The 20,256-nt window shown below is 36.9% G+C and overlaps 1 protein-coding gene across 1 annotated transcript; it reads left to right on the plus strand.

The window, feature by feature from the left end:
• Positions 1–490: 490 nt before the first annotated feature.
• On the plus strand, positions 491–20,256 carry ABRAXAS1 (abraxas 1, BRCA1 A complex subunit; the record flags this gene model as incomplete). The annotated part of the gene is made up of 9 exons (XM_084233108.1): positions 491–577; positions 2,520–2,610; positions 6,489–6,525; positions 10,314–10,380; positions 15,552–15,745; positions 16,475–16,594; positions 17,571–17,655; positions 19,350–19,464; positions 19,820–20,256. The coding sequence occupies 9 exons, from the start codon at positions 491–493 to the stop codon at positions 20,254–20,256; spliced, it is 1,233 nt and encodes a 410-aa protein (XP_084089234.1).

Genomic DNA, 20,256 nt, shown 5'->3' on the forward strand with positions numbered 1-20,256 from the left:
ATCCACCGCGATGTTATAACAATACGTCGCTAAGTAACGCGTTTACACCGTCAGCAGTTTTTTACAGTTTTGCATATAAGCCCTCAGCGGCCTCTGGCAGGCGAAAGTTCGCGGCTCCCCGCACAGGGGCCCAACGCCCAGCGCCTTCAGGGTGAAGGCGTCAGTCGAAGGCGTCCGAGCGACCCCCAGCGCGCAGCGGGGGAAGAGCGCCCGCCTGGCCGCGTCCACCCCCCAAGCAGGGTGCCCGCGCCTCCGCGGCCCGTCGCCTCCCCGAAACGCGCCGTCGCCTGTGCGCCGGCGCAGGCCCCGCCCCTGCCCCTGCCCCGCCCCGCCCCGCCGCGCCGCGCCCCGCCGCGCCCCGCCGCGCCCCGCCGCGCCTCGCCTCGCCTCACCGGCCCCGCCCTGCCGCTCTCTCCGCCGCGCCGCCCGCGGACCCAGGCCCAGCGTGCCCCGCCCCCGCCGTCGCGCGCGGCGCTGCGGCGGCGGAAGTATGGAGGGCGAGAGTACGTCGGCGGTGCTCTCGGGCTTTGTGCTCGGCGCGCTCGCATTCCAGCACCTTAACACCGACTCGGACACGGTGAGCCGCGGGGCGGGGCGGGCTGCGGCGGCGCTTGGGAAGCGGGCCTGCGCGCGGGCACCCTCCCCGCCGCCGCGCCGGAGCTCGCCCGCGAGCCCCTCGACGCTGCATCGCCCTCTGCCCGCGGGTCTCTGCCTTCTCCCGCACCCGGGCCGTCTTCGATGTGCCCCGCCCGCTCGGGCTTTTCCAGGATTAGTCCTCTTCTAACCAGTTTATTCCATGCCCGGCACGAAGGCCCCACACCCCCATTACTCTCTTTCAACAGCCCCCCTTTTTTCTTGCTAAACTTGGTTGTAAGAGGATGGAAAGTTCACGCAGTGATTTCCCGCTCCCGCCAGGGAGACTACCGGTTAACTTACCTTTTCTCCAAACTACCTACAGTCGTTTTCAAAGACAAACTAATTTTTTTCATGCAGTGTACCTACCGTGCATGTTTGTTGAAGTGGTAGACTGGTAAGGGGATAATAGGTGTTACATCCAATAAAAGTTTTTAGATCTTAGTGAATGAAAAAGCTTTTCTGGTATATCGGATATCTTGTTTGCATTATGATGTAAATTTGCTGTAAGGAACTCAGCTAGTTCCTTTTCTGACGCTTCCAGTTACAATTTAAACTTAGTTTTATCTTCAAATACTTAAATGTTTCATATTTCTGTCAAGATTTAAAACCTGGTGAAGTTGAGTAGTGAAGGTTTTTTTTAAAAAAAAAATGCTTATTTTCTAAAACTCTTTATTTTTATGAAATTTTAAAACACGGCACTGTTAAAACTTTGAGCCAACGTAGTGTCTTAAGGGCTTAGTACTTGCTAATACAGTTTAGAGAATACCATAAAGCCAAAGTCTAGGAATTTCTGCCCTTTTAAAATGGAAGGTCTGCGTTATAAAAAGTTTCTTGGGGCATAATTCTAAAGTTGGACTTGATATCTTTAGTGTATACAATTTAGCCTTGTAGATGGACACCTACCAAGAGCGATATATGACAACTTAAAATGTATGTATTGCAATGTATTAATGTAAACAACAGAATTGGTCCCATCTGCCCATAATCTTAAACGGTGTTAGAGAGGCCCTTGTTTCTTAGATCTTTTCCCTAAACTCTTAAGTCTAAAGGATGGTTTTCTAGATAGTCGTAATTGCATTTTCCGTTGCTTCTTTTCCCAGGGTTTCTCCTTGGAAGTATCAAAATTAACACTGGAATGTACATTTCTAGATTGTTTCCCCTGGTTTCTGATAAAGATTCATTCACAATGTGGAGGCATCCCTTTTAATAAAGTGGGGGAGGACACTCAGCTAATTACAAAGATGACCAAATCACTGTCTATCAAGCACATTGGTATTTTAAATGTGTTAATTTTCCAAAATTTAAAGATATCACCATGGTTGGGGCAAAATGCCAGTGTTTTTAAAAGAACCAGGGATCAAAGTTCCCCTTTTAGAAAGCAGATTCTGACACTGAATCCAAATCTTGAATATTTTGCATGATTTTTATTTTAAAAACACTGATCATTATGTCATTTCATAATTCAGAATCCTCCACTGGCTCCTAGATGGATGCGCAGAGTCCATGGCTAGACATTCAGGGTGTTTATTGGTGCTAATCCTGTCTGTATGATTTCCTTACTCACAAATGAGTCTTCTGTTTTAAGAATTGCTCTGTTCCTCCTCCCTCAAACATCTTTGTATGCTCAGGTTTTTTGTTTTTTTTTGGGGGGGGGGATTGTTTTAAGCCGATTATGCTAAAATGACAATGGTATTTATAATCTCTCCTACTCTTTATCTAACTGGTCATATTTCCCATCTAAACTGCAAGTGCATCTTCTATGTGCCCCCCAATAGGTAGCACACATTTGTGTACATCCTAATATACTTAAGAAATATTATTTAATTAAATGACTGGTTATTTTATCTCTGTTTTCCATATACTACTTATTTTTATCCTCATAGGAAGGTTTTCTCCTTGGGGAAGTGAAAGGTGAAGCCAAAAATAGTATAACGGATTCCCAGATGGATGATGTTGAAGTTATTTATACAATTGGTGAGTCACTTATTTGTCTCCTATTCTTGATAGTTTATGCTGAAAGGGATAAGCATAATTTTTTTAATTGTTAAAAAATAGGTACCAAGTTTTAAAAGTAAATTTTGAAAGGATACATTGCACTCATTTCTCAATTAAAATTAGGACAATGCACTGACCTAAAGGAAGAAGCAGTATAAGACATGGGAAGCAGGTAAGATTACAGTGGGGAAAAGGATGACACAGTTCCTGCATATATTTGAATGGCAGAAGGATGATCCAGCAAAAAGAAACCTCGGTGATTAGATCATTGAAAACATTAAGTAACTCTTGAATGTTACAGCAAAAAGGATAGACTGCAAAGGGTTTGAGGAATGGTATGAAGTGTGAAGGAGCTGCAGGTGGTGGCAGTCATTCTTTCAGGAAAAAAAGAGAAATGGAAGTTTTTTAAGTGCGTATATAGGTTAAAATTGGTGGTATATTAAAAAGTCATCATGACATACTGTTTCATCACCATTTTCCCATGTTAAGTAATATATCATTTTTTAATAACTGCATTGTGTTCTCTATGATCTTTTATGACTGTCACTTCAGCAGACCTTTAAATAATGTTTATTAATTTTTTATTATACTGAACATCTTTGTCATAAGTATTTTCTACAACTATTATAACTAGAAACCTAGAAATGGTATTATAATGTAAAAGGATATGAATATTTTCTTTTTTAAAAGATTTATATTTTTAGGGCCTCCCCTGTGGTGCAGTGGTTGAGCGCAGGGTTGCGAAGCTGCCCGCAGCCTCTGCAGCGCCGGTTCGATCCCCAGCCGCGGGGAAGAGTCCCACATGGCGCGCAGACCTCTCCTGCCGCCCGCTGCTCCCCTCAGCAGTGTACTTCATTGGTCTGCCTGTTCTGTTCCCTGCTCTGGCTCTGGTGAATTCTCTCACCTTCCCGCGATTCTGACTGTACCCAGTGTTTGTATAAATAAATAAATAAATCTAAAAAATAAAAAAATAAAAGATTTATATTTTTAGTAGAAGAACTGGGGTGTAGTCCAGAGGTGGTACAGGGGGTGAGAGGATTCACCAGAGACAGAGTAGGGAGCAGAACAGGTGGATTTAACTGAAATACACTGCTAAAGGGAGCAGTAGGCAAGACAAGAGAGGTCTGCTTCATCATATATGGGTTAGCTCCCTGGCCAGATGGAACTCAGACTGCAGAGGTGATAGTGCAGAGACTTAACCCCTAGGCCACAGGAGGCCCTGATCTGAATATTTTTAAGGTTCCTGATCTGTACTAGCAACTTGCTGTTCAGAAATATATCAGTTTATACTGCTGGGCTGTCGGAAAAGTCATTACACAGTTTGCTTGAAAAACACAGAAAAAATACGTCATGACTCTTCTGACAACCAAATAACACTGTATATCAATTTTTGTTTGACACTTTAAAATGGAAGAGTGTGTGTGCGTGTGTGTGTGTATATATATATAATGTAATATATAAATATAAAATAAATAAACAGGTGTAAAGTGCATTTAAACTCTGGTTAGAGTCCTCTGTGCCAACCACTGCTAGTTTCAGGGGTATTTTTTTATTTTAACTCCTTAGCAATACACGTAACACATACATAAATGTGTATGTATTTTTATTTACACAAATGGGATCATAATATACATGTATAAATACCTCCAAGATGTCATTGATGCAGAATAGTTTGCCATTCTTTTCTAATGGTTGTGTACTCCCATTGTATGGATGTACCATAACTTATTTAAGCAGCTGTGAATAACTTTCTTTTTGTTAATACAGAATATTACAACTAATACATTATAGTGCGTACATCTTTGAGTATCTCTGAAAGTCAAATTCCTAGAGGTAGACAATTGCTTTTTGGAAAACTTACACATTTTAAGACTCTTCTATCTTATGTAAAATTGCCTGGGTGTCCATACTTTTGCCAACATTAAATATTAACAAATCTTTGTATCTTTGTCAAATGGTAAGTTAAAAAGTGATGTTTTGCATTTCTTAATTATTGAGAGTATTACTTATTTGACTTTTTTAAGGTGAAGTATGTTTTCTGTATCTTGACTATATTCCTATTAGGCTATTTTGTTTTTTCTTACTGCACTATAATACTATACTATAACTTAAGGAAGTTGGCCTTTTTTCATGTTACATACATTTATATAGTTTGTGATTTTATTTCAGTATTATTTTTTTCTGCTCAGACATTTCAGTTTTAAAAGCAAGCCCTGAGGGCATATTTGTCCTAATTGGAATGCTGCTAAAAGTATCTACCATATTTTGAGTAGTTTAATTATGCAACTATTTATTGAGCAACTCCATTGTGCTAGGAACAATGCTAAGTTTTAAGGTACCAGACCAAATGCTAAAAAAAAAAAAAAAAACCACTTATTTGTTCAAATTTATATTAAAATGTTGGATTACTTTAAAACAGATGGCTAAGAGGTAAAATCCAAGACAAGTACTACATTGTTTTGGTTAATGAGATTTCCATAATCTTATACTTTCGCTTGTCTGCATCAGAATACAGCAGCTCATTGAATAAAGTCATTTTATTCAACATCATTTCATTATAACATTGATAAGAAAAAGTAACCACAATGGTGACTGAAATGACATTATTCAAGATCTACTTTTTTTTTCTTTTAAAGATTTATTTATTTATTTATTTTGTTTTTTATTACAAGAGCTGGGGTACAGGACAGAGGCGTGGGAGGGTGAGAGGATTCACCAGAGACAGAGCGGGGAGCAGAACAGGAAGACGACTGAAATACACTGCTGAGGGGAGCAGCGGCAAGACAGGAGAGGTCTGCCGCTCCATGTGGGAATCTCCCTGGCCGGCTGGGAATCGAACCGGCGCTGCAGAGGCTGTGCAGCTTCACAATGCTGTGCTTTACCCACTGCGCCACGAGAGAGGCCCTCAAAATCTACTTTCGTTTATCAACACTGTTGAATGAGGACTTACTGTGTTTGCCTATCAGTTAACAAAAACTGTTTTCTTGTGTAGTATTTTTTCAGACACAGGGATTTATCTGAGGGTACCGTACATTTACTAGAAGAAAAATGTCTAAGGAGGATGATCACTTTTCCTCTTAAATGTGGTACTTGAATTGGCAAGAAAATAAAATTCAACTCTTTAGATTTTTTTCTCTGTAATCTAGTTATATTCATGAACCCTTTATGAAATGACTACTTGCCTGAACAAACGATAATCTAATAGCTATTTTTTATAAATTGGGTAATATTAGAGCATAACCTTTTAAGAACTCAGTGAAAATACAGCAACTTTGACCTTATCTTTTGTGTTACCTATTTAAATTTAGAATGCAGCATTCTGGTTACAAATGAGGCTCTGAGTTTGAATTTTGGCATCACCATGAGAATGGGTAACTCACTTAACCTCTCTGCTACCTTTAAAATGAAAAGAGGGCCTTGAGCTTTGGGTTGCGAAGCTGTCCGGCCTCTGTGGCGCTGGTTCAATCCCAGGCTGCTCCCCGGCCACCGAAGGAGGGTCCCACATGGCGCGCAGACCTCTCCTGCCGCCCGCTGCCCCCCTCAGCAGTGTACTTCGGTCCTTCTGCCTGCTCTGCTCCCCGCTCTGGCTCTGGTGAATTCTCTCACCCTCCCGCACTTCTGACTGTACCCAGTGCATGTATAAACAAAACAAACAAATATATAAATAAAAAAAAAAAATGCCTAAATAAAAAAAAAAATAACAAAAAAAATAAATAAAATGAAAAGAATAACATCTTTCTCAGGTTTATTGTGAGGGTTAAAGGAAATAATGATGAAGTATATCCTAATAAGGTGTTCAATGTGTTTATTGCCATGATAATAATGTAATCATGACTAAAATTCTTTTTTTTCCCCAGATATTCAAAAATATATTCCATGCTATCAGCTTTTTAGGTGAGTAGCAAGTAAATGAATCCTGTGAAAATTAATCTCTACAAATAAAATATTTTAAACTAACAGAACCTTATAGTTGTTTTTTTTTAAAGATTTATTTTTATTTATACATACAAGAACTGGGGAATAGGCCAGAGACAGGGGGGTTGGTGAGGATTCACCAGAAACAGAGACAGAGTGGGGAGCAGAACAGGCAGATTGACGGAAATACACTGCTGAGGGGAGCAGCGGGCAAGACAGGAGAGGTCTGCTACGCCATGTGGGTCACTTCCCTGGGCCACTTCCCTGGCTGGGGGATAGAACTTGTGCTGCACTGGCTGCTGATAGCTTCATAGTGCTGAGACTTAACCCCTTGCGCCACTAGGGAGGCCCAGTACCTTATAGTTATGATGGTGGTACTATTTAAAAAGATTTCCTTTTAATTACCCATGAGTTTTAACTTGAATAGTTTTTTCTCTGTATTTATATGCTCAATTTAACTGGTCTGCACTGACTCTTCCAGGCACCTGTTTACCTTGAGGAGTTCTCGCCTTCTTATACCCTTGTTGCATATTATAAACTCAGTGACAAATTCTCAGACATCAATGACAGCCCTTTTTTATATGCTTTTATTCCAGTTTATTATCTTTTTTCTTCATCTATATAGTACCTTGTTATTTTCCGTCAAACCAATTAGTTTTTTTTACATAACCTGCTTCCTCTTGCTTTTCTAGGGTGAAAATCTGCACTGTTAGTCCTACCGATAGTAGTTGTTAAGGCCTAATAGACTGATATTTTTTAAAACTTTTTTATTGAGGTATAACATAGATATAGAAAAGTGCACAAATAAATGAATTTTCGTAAAACAGACACCTGTAATCACAGCACTGTAATTTTAATAAAACAGCTTTATGATTTATATAAACTTAGATGAAAATCCCTTAGAGTCATACTATTATGTATATTATCTCTAAGGTTGTGTAAGAGTTGTAGTGGAACATATAGTAAAGGTGAGAAAACTATGGGAGGGGAGGACAGAAATAAAGCCTTAGTGTGGTTTTAAACTGCTGTCCCAGAAAGAGGCATAGTTCCTATGTGTTTTACATACAATGAATGTACAAAAATATCTGTTGAATGAGGGGGATTCTTGGTGGAGACTTAATAAAAGTACTTCCTTGCCAGATACTGGGCCAGCAAAGTATTAAGAAGGGAGAGTGAAAAACAAAGTAATTCATTATTTTTTGGCACTTACTTTATATTATCAGACCAACTTATTGAGTCTTGGAGCAAGGAACCTCAGATCTAGTGATGAGAAGCCCATGCCTCAGACTTTAGCTTTATAAATTAAATGAGGAAGGGAGGTCATATACCATCAAAATGGCTTATTTAAAAATATTTACTGCCTACTTCATTTTCCAAAATACCAGGCCTAAAAAGTTCATCAGGTAGCCACAGGTTAATAGTATGACAAAAACTAGATGAATCAGGATTTTTGATTTCTAATCCAACAGCATACCATGCTGTTTCTGCCTTGTTTTAAATAATACAAGTGAACATGTTAAAAACAGTCTGCTGATACCATATTTCTTAGAGTCCAAGTTCAATAAGCTTTTAACAGCCAGGTTTATGTTTTAATAGAGAGTGGCAAAGTTTGGCCTCACCACCTATTTTTATGTGATTATTAGGAAGGGTTGTAAAACAACAACAAAAAAATGCATTTCCAGTGAAGCTAAAAATATGTAACTACTTGATTCTTTACAGAAAAAGTTTGCCAGTCCTGCCCTAAACATTGCTTTTCAGTGTTTTCCACTGAAATACACTGATTCACTTACTCCAGGAACCTGAGAGAAGTACCTGAAAAATAGCCCACTGAATACTAAAACTTAGTCACTTAAGAAAATTATGTACTTGAACATGAATTTTGTTGCACAGTTCATCTATTTCTGTATGAAAATGTCTCCTCTCCAAGAAACTTCACATAAAATCAGTATTTGCACAGATGATGTACATAGTTATCCTGCTGTTCTTTATACGCCCTGGTGTGTTGTCTTATGCCCCAGTTTGAGAGTCTCAAAAGTGGGCCACCTAGAGAAATAGAGAAGTAAAGTCTTATATTTAGACTTTTCATGTGGTCCATGAGCAATGAAAAAATGGAGCAGAAACAATAAAAGTAACATAGAGGGATTTGTTTGATCAGCTGAATATCCCCCTTTGGTAGACAGGACACTTAGTTTTCCCATTAAAATTGATTTTTTCAGTTTTATATAACTAGATTAGAATTACCAGTAAGAGCCTATTAATATTATTTGTAAAGGATTTTGCATAACATTTCACCATCATAGAAAAGAATACTGATCTCAGTATTAAAGAGAAAAATATTACTTGTAATCTATATCACTTGAGGGAAAAGAAAGCTAGACGTAAACACTTGAGAATCTTTTAGAGTTATCTTCCAATTTTCCTTACATCTGTGACATTCTAACTCTTGAAGATCACTAAACTAAACCAGTACTGTTCCTCAATAATTCCCCAAAAATCTAGTCAAAACCTAAAATACTTCTGTTAATTTTTTATATACCTTTTAAAATTTGCAATGAGTAAAATGTTTTGTTACTGAATTCCATTACTCATGTTACACATTCTTTTGCATCCTAAGTTTTCGATTAAAAAATTCTTTTTTAAATATTTATTTATACATGTAAGAGCTGGGGTGCATATCAGAGGTGCAGGGGGGTGAGAGGATTCACCAGAACAGAGTGGGGAGCAGAACAGGCAGATTGACCAAAATACACTGGCAAGACAGGAGAGTTCTGCTCCGGCATGTGGGTAACCTCCCTGGCCAGGGATGGAACTCATACTGTAGTGGCTGTGGATAGCTTCATAGTGTTGACACTTAACCCCTTGAGCCACCAGGGAAGCCCCTTAAAAATTCTTTTGTATCAGGGCCTCCCTGGTGGTGCAGTGGTTGAGCCCTGGGCTGCAAGGCTACCCGCAGCCTCTGCAGCTCCCGTTCCATCCCCGGCCTCCGGGTGAGGATCCCACATGGCGCGTAGACCTCTCCTGCCGCACCCTCTGGTCCCCTCAGCAGTGTACTTAGGTCCTTCTGCCTATTCTGTTCCCTGCTCTGGCTCTGGTGGATTCTTCTCACTCTCCCGCACTTCTGACTGTACCCAGTGCTTGTATAAAGAAATAAATCTTTTTTTAAAAATAATTCTTTTGTATCACTTTTTTTTTTTAAAGATTTATTTATTTATTTATACAAGCACTGGGTACAGTCAGAAGCACGGGAGGGTGAGAGAGAATTCACCAGAGCCAGAGCAGGGAAGAGAACAGGCAGACTGACGAAACACACTTCTGAGGGGAGCAGCAGGAGTGGGAAGAGAGGTCTGCGCGCCATGTGGGACCCTGGCCAGAACCGGCACTGCAGAGGCTGCTTCGCAGCCCAGAGCTCAACCGCTGGGCCACGGGGGAGGCCCCTGTATCACTTTTTTTTTTTTTAATTTTAATAAGAAAATTGTGAAGGAATTGTAAACTGGATCTGTGAATTTACAAATACCTGTATTAAGCAGTTTTAACAAAAAAAATTGAAAAAAGTTTTTCTACTCCATTTTTTCATTGCTCATGGACCTCATATTTGTACCACTTTGTCTTGTCATATGAAAACTTACTCTATTTTATTTTAGTACTTTATCTGGCACACAGGTATGTGGATTGTAGTTGGATAGTTTGATTAGCGATATCTAAATCTGAAAGTTCTAATAAAATCATTTTTAGTTTATTTGAAATACCTTTAACTTTGGTTTTTACAGCTTTTACAATTCTTCTGGTGAAGTAAATGAACAAGCACTGAAGAAAATATTATCAAGTGTCAAAAAGGTATTATCTGATGTATCTTCTTTTTTGGTATTATATTTCTTTTTTTCAGGTCCTAAAAATGTGTAATACCTTAACAGAACTTTTAAGCAGCATTTATCTTTACAATGTCCTATAACACAGGCAAGGAAAGGCTTGTTCTTCCAGAAATCCAAGATTGCTCTGAAAGCAAAACCAGTCATTAAAAGTATTAATCTTGTTCTCATCTTACCTTCAACTACTGTAACATTGATCTTCCTCTCTATATTTCCACCATACCTCTTTCTAGTACAATTTATTCTAGCATTTAAATCTGTTACTATTATTTTACATAGCTGCGGTTAGTCTTTATCCAGCAAGGACAATTTCTTATACAGCACCTAATCTGAATCCTCCACAACATGGTTGGTTAGTTGAAACTTGTTGAATGATCAAGATAGATTTTCCAAATACAAATTTTTGATGTACTTCTTCCTCTTAAAACTTTTGGGAAAAAAATTTTTGTTTTTAAATCCTTTTTTAAGGATTTTTAAATCCTGAGTTAAGAATGAAAGTAGATATAGTAATATTAAGTCTGTATCAGAAAAAAAAAACACCTTTTGTTGAAAATGACTAGGCTGTGCCCCAGTTATATTCGGTTTATTTCAAATGTACCTGTAAAAATGTTTTAGCTTTAAAAGAAGAGAAATAATTTTAATTTCATCAATTTAAATATGCAAATATAAAACTTAAGTTACTGAAAATGTTACAAACAGATCCTGAGGTGAGATGGTTTCCTTTGTTACAAATACTAAGTTTTTAGTAAATCAGATTCCTTTCTAATAATTAAAAAAATGGTTTAGTAATACTAACACTAATGGTTTAGCATGTTAGTTTACAAAAATGTTTATTAAATCTTGTTCAATCTTGACATTCACTATGGGGCAAGTAAAGCAGTCCCATGTACATTTCAGTTAAAAATTACTGGGTTCACAATGGAATAGACTGGAGAGTCCAGAAATAAATCCACACAGATAGGAGAAGTTTATCCTTTTGACAGAGGAGCCAAGACAATACATTGACAGGAAAGACTCTCCAAAAAATAGTGCTGGAAGACTTAACCACATGAGAAAAAAATAAAAATTAAACTCCATACACAAATCTTAATTCAAGAAATGGATTAAGATTTGCCTCTCACTGCTCCCAGCTCAACATGGTTTGTGTCCTGAAGAGTGAGTTTGGTTCTCTACCTTGGTCCTGGAAGAATAAACTACAGTAGTTCAGGCACTGAATTCAGAGGATTGCAAGGGGCAAACACAGAGCACCTCCTAAACATCAGAGACCAGTGCTAACTGCACAAGAAAAAAGACACACTGAGGAAATTTAACTCTAGGCAACAAAGGTGTGTGGGGATACAGATCTGTTGAGGCAGAAATCTCAATTCATCCATGCACCCAGGGAGGACAGAGCTGCTTACAGTGGCTCTAACAATGGGGAGATACGTAAGTGCATGTTACGATGAGCCAGGATGAAGGAACCTTCAGCGAGGAAGACAAAGGTGAGAAAGTTAAAACTCCCCTTACCAACTTCTCTCAGGAATGGCGGCCTAGTGATGAAGCAGATACTGTGAAAGCTGAAGAGTGCTCATAAAGCCCAGCCCGCAGAGTGCAAAGAGAGTGGTCTGTCAGCTATACCACAAGCACAAGCTGCACATACACAAACGATTTTGACCAGCAATGGATTCCTCCAGGACTGTCACCCATCCCCCAGAATATCCAGCTGTAGATTAGGTTTTCCTGACATACAGCACCATCTACTGGAAAAGTGGAAACCCTGTACTCTTAATATATAAAAAACTAATAAATGGGGAAATGGAAAAATACAGCAAACGGCAGCCTGAGTCCTCAGGGGAATATAGGCCACAGGGTGTAACTAATCTCCAGAATCCAACCACAAAGACATGGATGATCTTTTCTTCCTATTAGATAAAAATTTAAAACTGCCATGATAAATTCAAAAACACAGAAAAGCCGATCAAAGATGTACAAGAAAACTCAGAAAAATAAATGAATATCTTGAGAAATAATATTAATGAACAAAAATAGAAATTGATGCTTTAAATGAGAAAAAAACAGCTGCAAAGTGTAAAAGTTCAACAGAAGAGATTAAAAAAAAACTCTAGAGAAAGCTATGGAAGTAGAATAGAACAAATGGAACATCAAATCAGTGGCCTCAAAGATGATAATGCACAAAGAATCCAGATGGAAGAAGTAAAAGAAGGGAAGAAATGAAATGCCTAAGAATTAACCTGACTCCATGGGGAAAAGCAATATAAGCATAATGGACATCTCTGAAGGGGAAAAGAGAAGGAACAGAGAACCTATTTAAAGAAATAATATGAGAAAATTTCCCAAACAGGGAAGGAACTACGTAGACAAGTCCACGAAAATAAAAGAATGCCTGTCTACATAAATGTGTTGAGACCTATCAAGACACATAGCAGTGAAATTTTCAGCAATTCAAAACTAAGAATATTGAAGCTAGCTATGGGGAAGAGGCAGCTAACCTATACAGGAACCAAAATCAGGCTTACACCTGAATTTTCTGAAGAAAAACCATGAGCAAGGAGAGAATAGAGTGAAATGATCCAAATACTTAAGGACCTCTCACATCTAAGTCAATGAGAAAAACATCTAAAAGAAACTGAACAAGGAAATAGAATGACAAAATTAAGGGCAAAAGGCAATAGCAGATTTTCATATTATCATAATCACCCTAAAGGTGAACAGACTAACCAACCATTTAAAAGACATATTGGCTGGCTGGATCATAAAACAATTCAACTTTCTGCTATGTCCAGAAAATATGAGCACCAAAGACAAAGACTGGCTCAGAAGTAAAGAGCTAGAAAATAATCCTACAAGCAAATGGGATAGCAGGGACAGCCATATTTTTAACAGACTTTCAGTTTAAAAAACTAATGAGAGGAATGAACACCATATACTGATTAATGGACCAATACATCAGGAAGATATAACACTCATCAGTCTATACTCAACAAGGAGCATCCAATTTATAGGGCAAATACTATCAAGTCTGAAAACAGACAATGGAAAAAATAGCTCAGTGGCTGGGCACTTTATCATCCCACTTCACCAGTAGATCAACCAGACAAAATAATCAAGGTCACAATAGTCTTAAACAGAATTAGACTACATGGGCTCAGTATACATTCATACCTGAAGACAGCCACAAATACACATTCTTCTTAAGTGTACGTAAGACATTATCCAGGATTGACCACATGTTCAGCCACAAAACAAGTATCAGACTCATAAAGATTAAAATCATACCAAGCATCTTTGACCACAACAGTATAGAAATTAACCACAGAAAGAAAGTAGGAAAGAACTCTAATGTGTGGGGATTGAACAACACATTAAGGAAATCAAAGATATTAAAAAGTATCTCCACACAAATGAAAATGAAGACACAACCTTCCACACCTGACAGGACACAACAGAGGCAGTACTAAGAAGGAAGTATATAGCAGTACAGGTCCACATCAAAAAATAAGAGCTCAGATAATCTTATTGTCACTATAAACAAACTAGAAAAAGAGGAACAGACAAACCAAAAGCCAGTAGAAGGACGAGCATAATAAAAACTAAGCAGAAATTAATGAAATAGAAATCAAAGGCAGTCCAAAAGATGAAGCAAACTAAAAGCTCTGACTTTGAAAAAGTTAACAAATTAGGTGGACACACAGAAAAAGAAAGGAGAAAACTCATAATAGGGAACAAAAATAAGGTTACAAAAGGACATCTCAAAAATTCAAAGAATCATAAAAAATTACTATGACATTTGTAGCATAAGTTGAAGAGCCTAGAAAAGATGGACAAATCCCCAGGAACACAACTAATCAAGACCGAATCAGGAAGAAATAGAAAACCTAAAAATATAAATTGCCAGCAAGGAAAGGAAACATATTCCATGCTGATGGACAGGAAAAATTAATGTTATTAAAATGGCAATCTTGTCCAAAGATATAGAACAAACATTACTGAAATTCATATGGAACCACAAGATTCTGAATAGCCAAAGCAATCCTGACCCAAAAAAGGTGGGGAGAATAGTGGTATCACAGACCTAAACTTCAAACTATGCTACAAAGCTATAGTAATCAAATCATGGTACTGGGATAAATACATTGACCAATAGAATAGAATTGAGAGTCCAGAATAAACCCATACTTACATGGACAATGAATCTACAACACATGCAAGAATACATGTTGGAGAAAGGAGACCTCTTTAATAAATGGTGTTAGGAAAACTGGACAGCCACATGATAAAAATAAAACTAGACCATTATCTCCCAACATACACAAAAATTAACTCAGAATGGATAAAAGACTTGTATGTAAGACCTAAAATCATAAAATACATAGACGACAACACTATGTATAGGCAAAACACTCTGTAATACATGCTTCAGAGATGTATTTTGGGTTCTCCAACAGCAAGGAAAACAAAAGAGAGTACGAACAACTGGCATCCCATCACTGAAAAGCTTCTGCTTTTTCACCATTGTGGTGAAATAAGTCAGAAATGAAAGACAGTTACATACATGGTCTCATTTGTGGAAGATAAATAACCAAAGAGAAAAAACTAGCAAAACAAGAATAATTCCTAGATTCTAAGTACTATACTGGTTACCAGAGGCAATGGGAGCAGGGGGTAGGAAAGTGTCAGGGTTGCGCCACTGGAACTTTGTTGGAGGGTGAGAGACGTTCATATGTGGTGGTGTGAATACATCCTCCCAAAATTATATGGTTAAGTAAACTAGTGGCAAATCAGTAAATCTTGACAAAAAAGCCACTGGATTCAGTTTACCTTATCTAATTAGCAAACAAGGTTACCTACACAGGAAGTAAACTTGTTTCACTGACATTTTCTTTTAAATTTTGACTACAGATTAAGATTTTAAGAAAAATGGCTTAAAAGAAACTAGAGAAAATTAAGAATTTTTTTCCCTCTAGTGTATATTGAATAATACTGTAACTAAATTGTATACTTAACTATATGCTTTGTTTATCTCAGTAAATACTGTCATTTTAAAAACTGTCAGTTTTATTACCTAATTATGACAATAACGCATACTAATTGTAACCATTAAACTCTGCACTTGGTATTTTTTTCTATATTTTCTTTCAGGATGTGGTTGGTTGGTACAAATTCCGACGTCATTCAGACCAGATCATGACATTTAGAGAGCGATTGCTTCACAGAAACTTACAGCAGCATCTTTCAAGCCAAGAACTTGTTTTTCTGCTATTAACACCAAGTATAGTAACTGAAAGCTGCTCTACTCATCGTCTGGAACATGCCTTATATAAACCTCAAAAAGGGTAAATGTTGGCCAGTCACAGGCTATCTTAAGCTGGTATCTTTAGCTAATAGAAAATTATACCCAATATTTTCGTTGTACTTTTGCAGATTACTAAATATTTCCTTATATTATTGCATCAGAATGTCACAGTAATCCTCTGAAATCAGTCTTACCATCTGTTCTTTACAGATGTGAAAAATAAAGAAAATTAGATAATTAGAAGCCAGTTTCAGAATGCCTTTTGTTTCTAGTACTAAAGATTTGCAGTTATTTACCATAAAGTGGACCAAAAAAAATGGCTGCTAAAGGATATAATGTAGAATGGCTAGGTATCTGAGCAGCTTTTCTAAAACCTCTGCACTAAAACAAGGTAGTTCTTGATCCACCAAATGAGTTCATAGGGACCCTCCACAGGTGATAAACACATTTTCGTGGATCACAAGAATTAAGTTGAGAGTACCAAGGTTAATTTTATTATTTATGGAAGTAAGCTAGACCTCAACAATACTGCCTTATTTTTATATGTGCCAGTTGTTTGAAATAGCAATTAAAGAATCTTTTCACACTGCACATCTCACAGCTTTTAAAAGCTATTTGCCTCAAGTCAGTAAATTCTGTCTTGGGTAGCTGATGGGAATGGTTTGTTTGTTTGGTTTTCATTCTTGTAGGAGGAAGTAGTCTATACTAAAGGGTAGATATTAGTTTTTCACTTTATTCTAAATTTATATTTTAATTTTTATTTCTTCAGACTTTTTCATAGAATACCTTTAGTTGTAGCGAATCTGGGCATGTCTGAACAACTGGGCTATAAAACTGTGTCCGGCTCCTGTATGTCTGCTGGTTTTAATCGAGCAGTGAAAACACACAGGTGAGATTCTGCAAGTGCTTCCCTAGTAAACTTACTCCTACTCATTTTTTTTAAATTAACTTATATTGCATAATAGAAAAAAAATGAAAGGAAAACTAATAACCACATTATTCAAGTAAACCACACTCTTTTTAATTTTCTCCCTATTTCCTTCTAGCACTTGTCCATTTATGAAATACAAGAGAGGGACGTTGTTGAATATCCTGCATATTTTAACATATTTAGTCTAAACATAAACAGTCATCCTCAAAATAATAACTGCTGCTTTTTTCTAAGGCAGTAGTTCAGATTAAAGGTATGAAATAAGACTGGATATTAAATAAAGCCAGAAAATGATGATTTAGCCAAGACTCACTCATTGAATAGGTTGTTGAGGTATCAATTTTTTATGGTCATTAAAGGAAAATTAATGTCAGAAATAATACTAATACGATAAGGGGATATAGTGTAAACTATTGAAATAAGGGACAGATACTATTTTCTTTGTGTCCTACAGTGCTGAGCAGTGTATCACATTTCATTCTTTCTAAAGTAGACAAATTTACATTACCTCAAACTGGAATGTTTTATAGGCCATGCCTCAGAATGTGTTTTTCATGATATATAAAATAATATTGCATTTTTCAATCAATGATGACTTAAATTCAGTAACTTTTTTAAATTAACAATCCCCATTATCAAAAAAGGAATCTTCATTCCCCCTCCCTCCTTCAGTGTTTATTTTTACTCAATCTGTTTTTTAAGTTTTGGCAATAGTACTTAGGAGGTTAAGAAGTTATATTATTAATATAAGATATGTGAACTGGGGTTTCTGGTTGGTTATGCTGTGTGCAGTAGGTTGACAAAATTATGGTCCCTAAAAAAGCCAGTAAAAATCTTTCATTGCTCCTTAACTATAAATCTAAGCTTTTCATTGCATCGCTGTATTAAAATGAGTTATGTACATTTGCTTGAGGAAATGGTCATTTTTTTACAGCCCTGAATTTTTTAAAGAAGATGGATCTTTAAAGGAGGTACACAAGATAAATGAAATGTATGCTTCTTTACAAGAGGAATTAAAGGTAAGTCATCACATCAAACATTTAAAGACTACTTCTAGAAATTATATCAAAATTATCATGGAAATTTTTTAAGAATAAACTGATATTTGATTAGGTTTTTTTTTTTTAATTAGTTTGGCTTTAGGAAAAAACATCTGGATCTTCATGGCCTGCAAAAACCAAAGTCTAGCCTCAATTATATTTTAGCTGTAGCTTGGCTCCTATTCTAAATATATCTTTATCTTAGGTTACAGCATCTCTTATGTGGAACATGTTCCTCTTATGACAAAGGAAGAAGAGAAAAAGACAAAGAAAGTTGGTGGAGATTCAAAATAGCTCTTAAAACTGTGCAGAGCTGTAGTATCACATTCATTCACATTTCATTGACCAGAGTACATTAGATGGCAACAGGCAGGGATCTATAATGCTATTATAGGATAAAAAGGGAAGCAAATATTTGGGGACAAAATAATCATTCACAGCAAAATAAGTTCTACCTCATTGTGTCAGTTTAGATACTTTAAAAAGTAGACATCAGGATGGGAATAGATATGTAAGAGATTTAGCGAGCCTAAGAAGGATAAAGAAGAGGAAACAAGGGCAGGTAGGAAGACTTGCAATTGCAATACAAGTCTGACACCTGAAGGGAGACAAGGAAGGGAGCATTCAGTAAGAATAACTTTGGACTGCAGGGTCAGAAAAGCTTCAGCCAAACTGACAAGAGAATCTTTATCCTACAGGATGGAGTCGTACTAATATCCCCAAGGTGCTAAGTACCACATTTAGGGAAAGCCCTGCCTTAGCACAAATATAGAAAACCCAAAATACTGGCAGGTGGGGCTGCAGTCAACTTTGCCTCTCCCAAAATGAGATCTGAGTAGTATATTTCATGGCTGCTATACTCATCAATGTAGCAGCTGAGAAAAATGAGGTCAAAATATTTTATACTCTAATATTTCATAATTTTTAGTATGAATGATAGTATAGTAATTTTAGAAACTGAAGAAATATCCCACGATTATAGCATAACTACCTTCATTTTGCAATATTCTCCAGTTATTCCCTAACACACACACACACACACACACACGTCTGTGTATGTGTGTGTGTGTGTATATATATATATATATATGCCTTTATATATCATTTTAAGCATTTTTCATGTTGCTACATATTCTTAGTTTTTGATGGCAGTACACCGTGTAACTAAGTTATTAGAACTCTTATGTTAGAAGTACAATCTAGACTAAAATAGGGAATGTAGAATTATATTTCGGAACTTTAGTAACATGGGGAACAACCAGGGAAAAATAGGCTGTTGAGACATCCTAAAAAGTATCCACCAAAACTGGTTCTAACAACCTGTTACCCTATAATTAGAATTAAGTACTTTAGTCTTTTATTGAATTGTCATTTACTTAATGTTAAATGTAGTGACTTACATATTGCAAAACAGTGTAGTATGATTTAAATTTTTTTAAATCAAGGAAATAACTCATGAAAAGCCATATATAAATGTGAAGTTTAATATATCTGAAAGCATTTTATGATCTATAAAGCACAATACAAGTACTTGTTACTGAGTTCCTTCAGAAAATAAAATTATTGTAAGTCAAATAATATTTGATATACCACAAGGAATTTGGTATTATTTATGAACCTAGACTATAGTACACAACTTGGAATTTCATCTTTGCCCATAAACTATTTTGCAGAGTATTTGCAAAAAAGTAGAACACAGTGAGCAAGCAGTAGAAAAACTACTAAAGGATGTAAGTAGATTGAAACGAGAAATTAAAAAAAGAAAAAGAGCACAGACTCAAGCAGCACGTAAGTAAAAAAGTTCATACATCACTACTTTCTATGCTTAAAAAGTCTCACTGAACTTGAACTTTGTGAGCCAGCTGCACTAATGAATTTAGCCACCTTAGGATTAAAAGTAATTATTAATAGTCTTAAAATCCCACTGAACAAAGAACATGGTATAATTCTAACTATACTATTATTGTTGCTATTAAAAAGAATATAATTTAGTTTTTTTTCTTAAGACTATTGTAATACGTGTCATTTTTCTCACTTTAATTTGGTAAAATTGTTTAAAATCTATGATTTAATGAATTTGATAAAAACGTCCTAGAACGAACTTTAGGTTAAATTGTGTTTTGTTTTGTTTTGTTTTGTTTAGGAGATACGAATATGCAAAAAGAGCCTCAGGAGAACGTTTTTCTTTGTCAAGCTTTACGGACTTTTTTCCCTGACTCTGAATTTCTTCATTCATGTGTTATCTCCTTGAAAAACAGACATGTTTCTAAAAGTACCTGTCAAACCAACCACCATCTCAGTGTGGCAGACAACCTGACCTTAATGGTAGAATACACCGACATTCCAGAAGCTAGTCCAGCTAGTGGTGCACTGCAGGTGACTAAGCGTAAAGCTTTAGATACAGATGATGATTGGCAATTCAAGAGGTCACGGCTGTCAGAGACACAAAACAAACTATTAAAAACAGATACTGACAGTAGTAACCAAGAAAAAGCATCCACCGCAAGCAGCCCAGAAATAGATGAAGAGATTGAGAAAATGAAGGGTTCTAGTGACTATCCACAGTCTCCTACTTTTTGA

This window comes from Talpa europaea, assembly GCF_964194135.1.
Source record: "Talpa europaea genome assembly, chromosome: 5".
Lineage (NCBI taxonomy): Eukaryota > Metazoa > Chordata > Mammalia > Eulipotyphla > Talpidae > Talpa > Talpa europaea.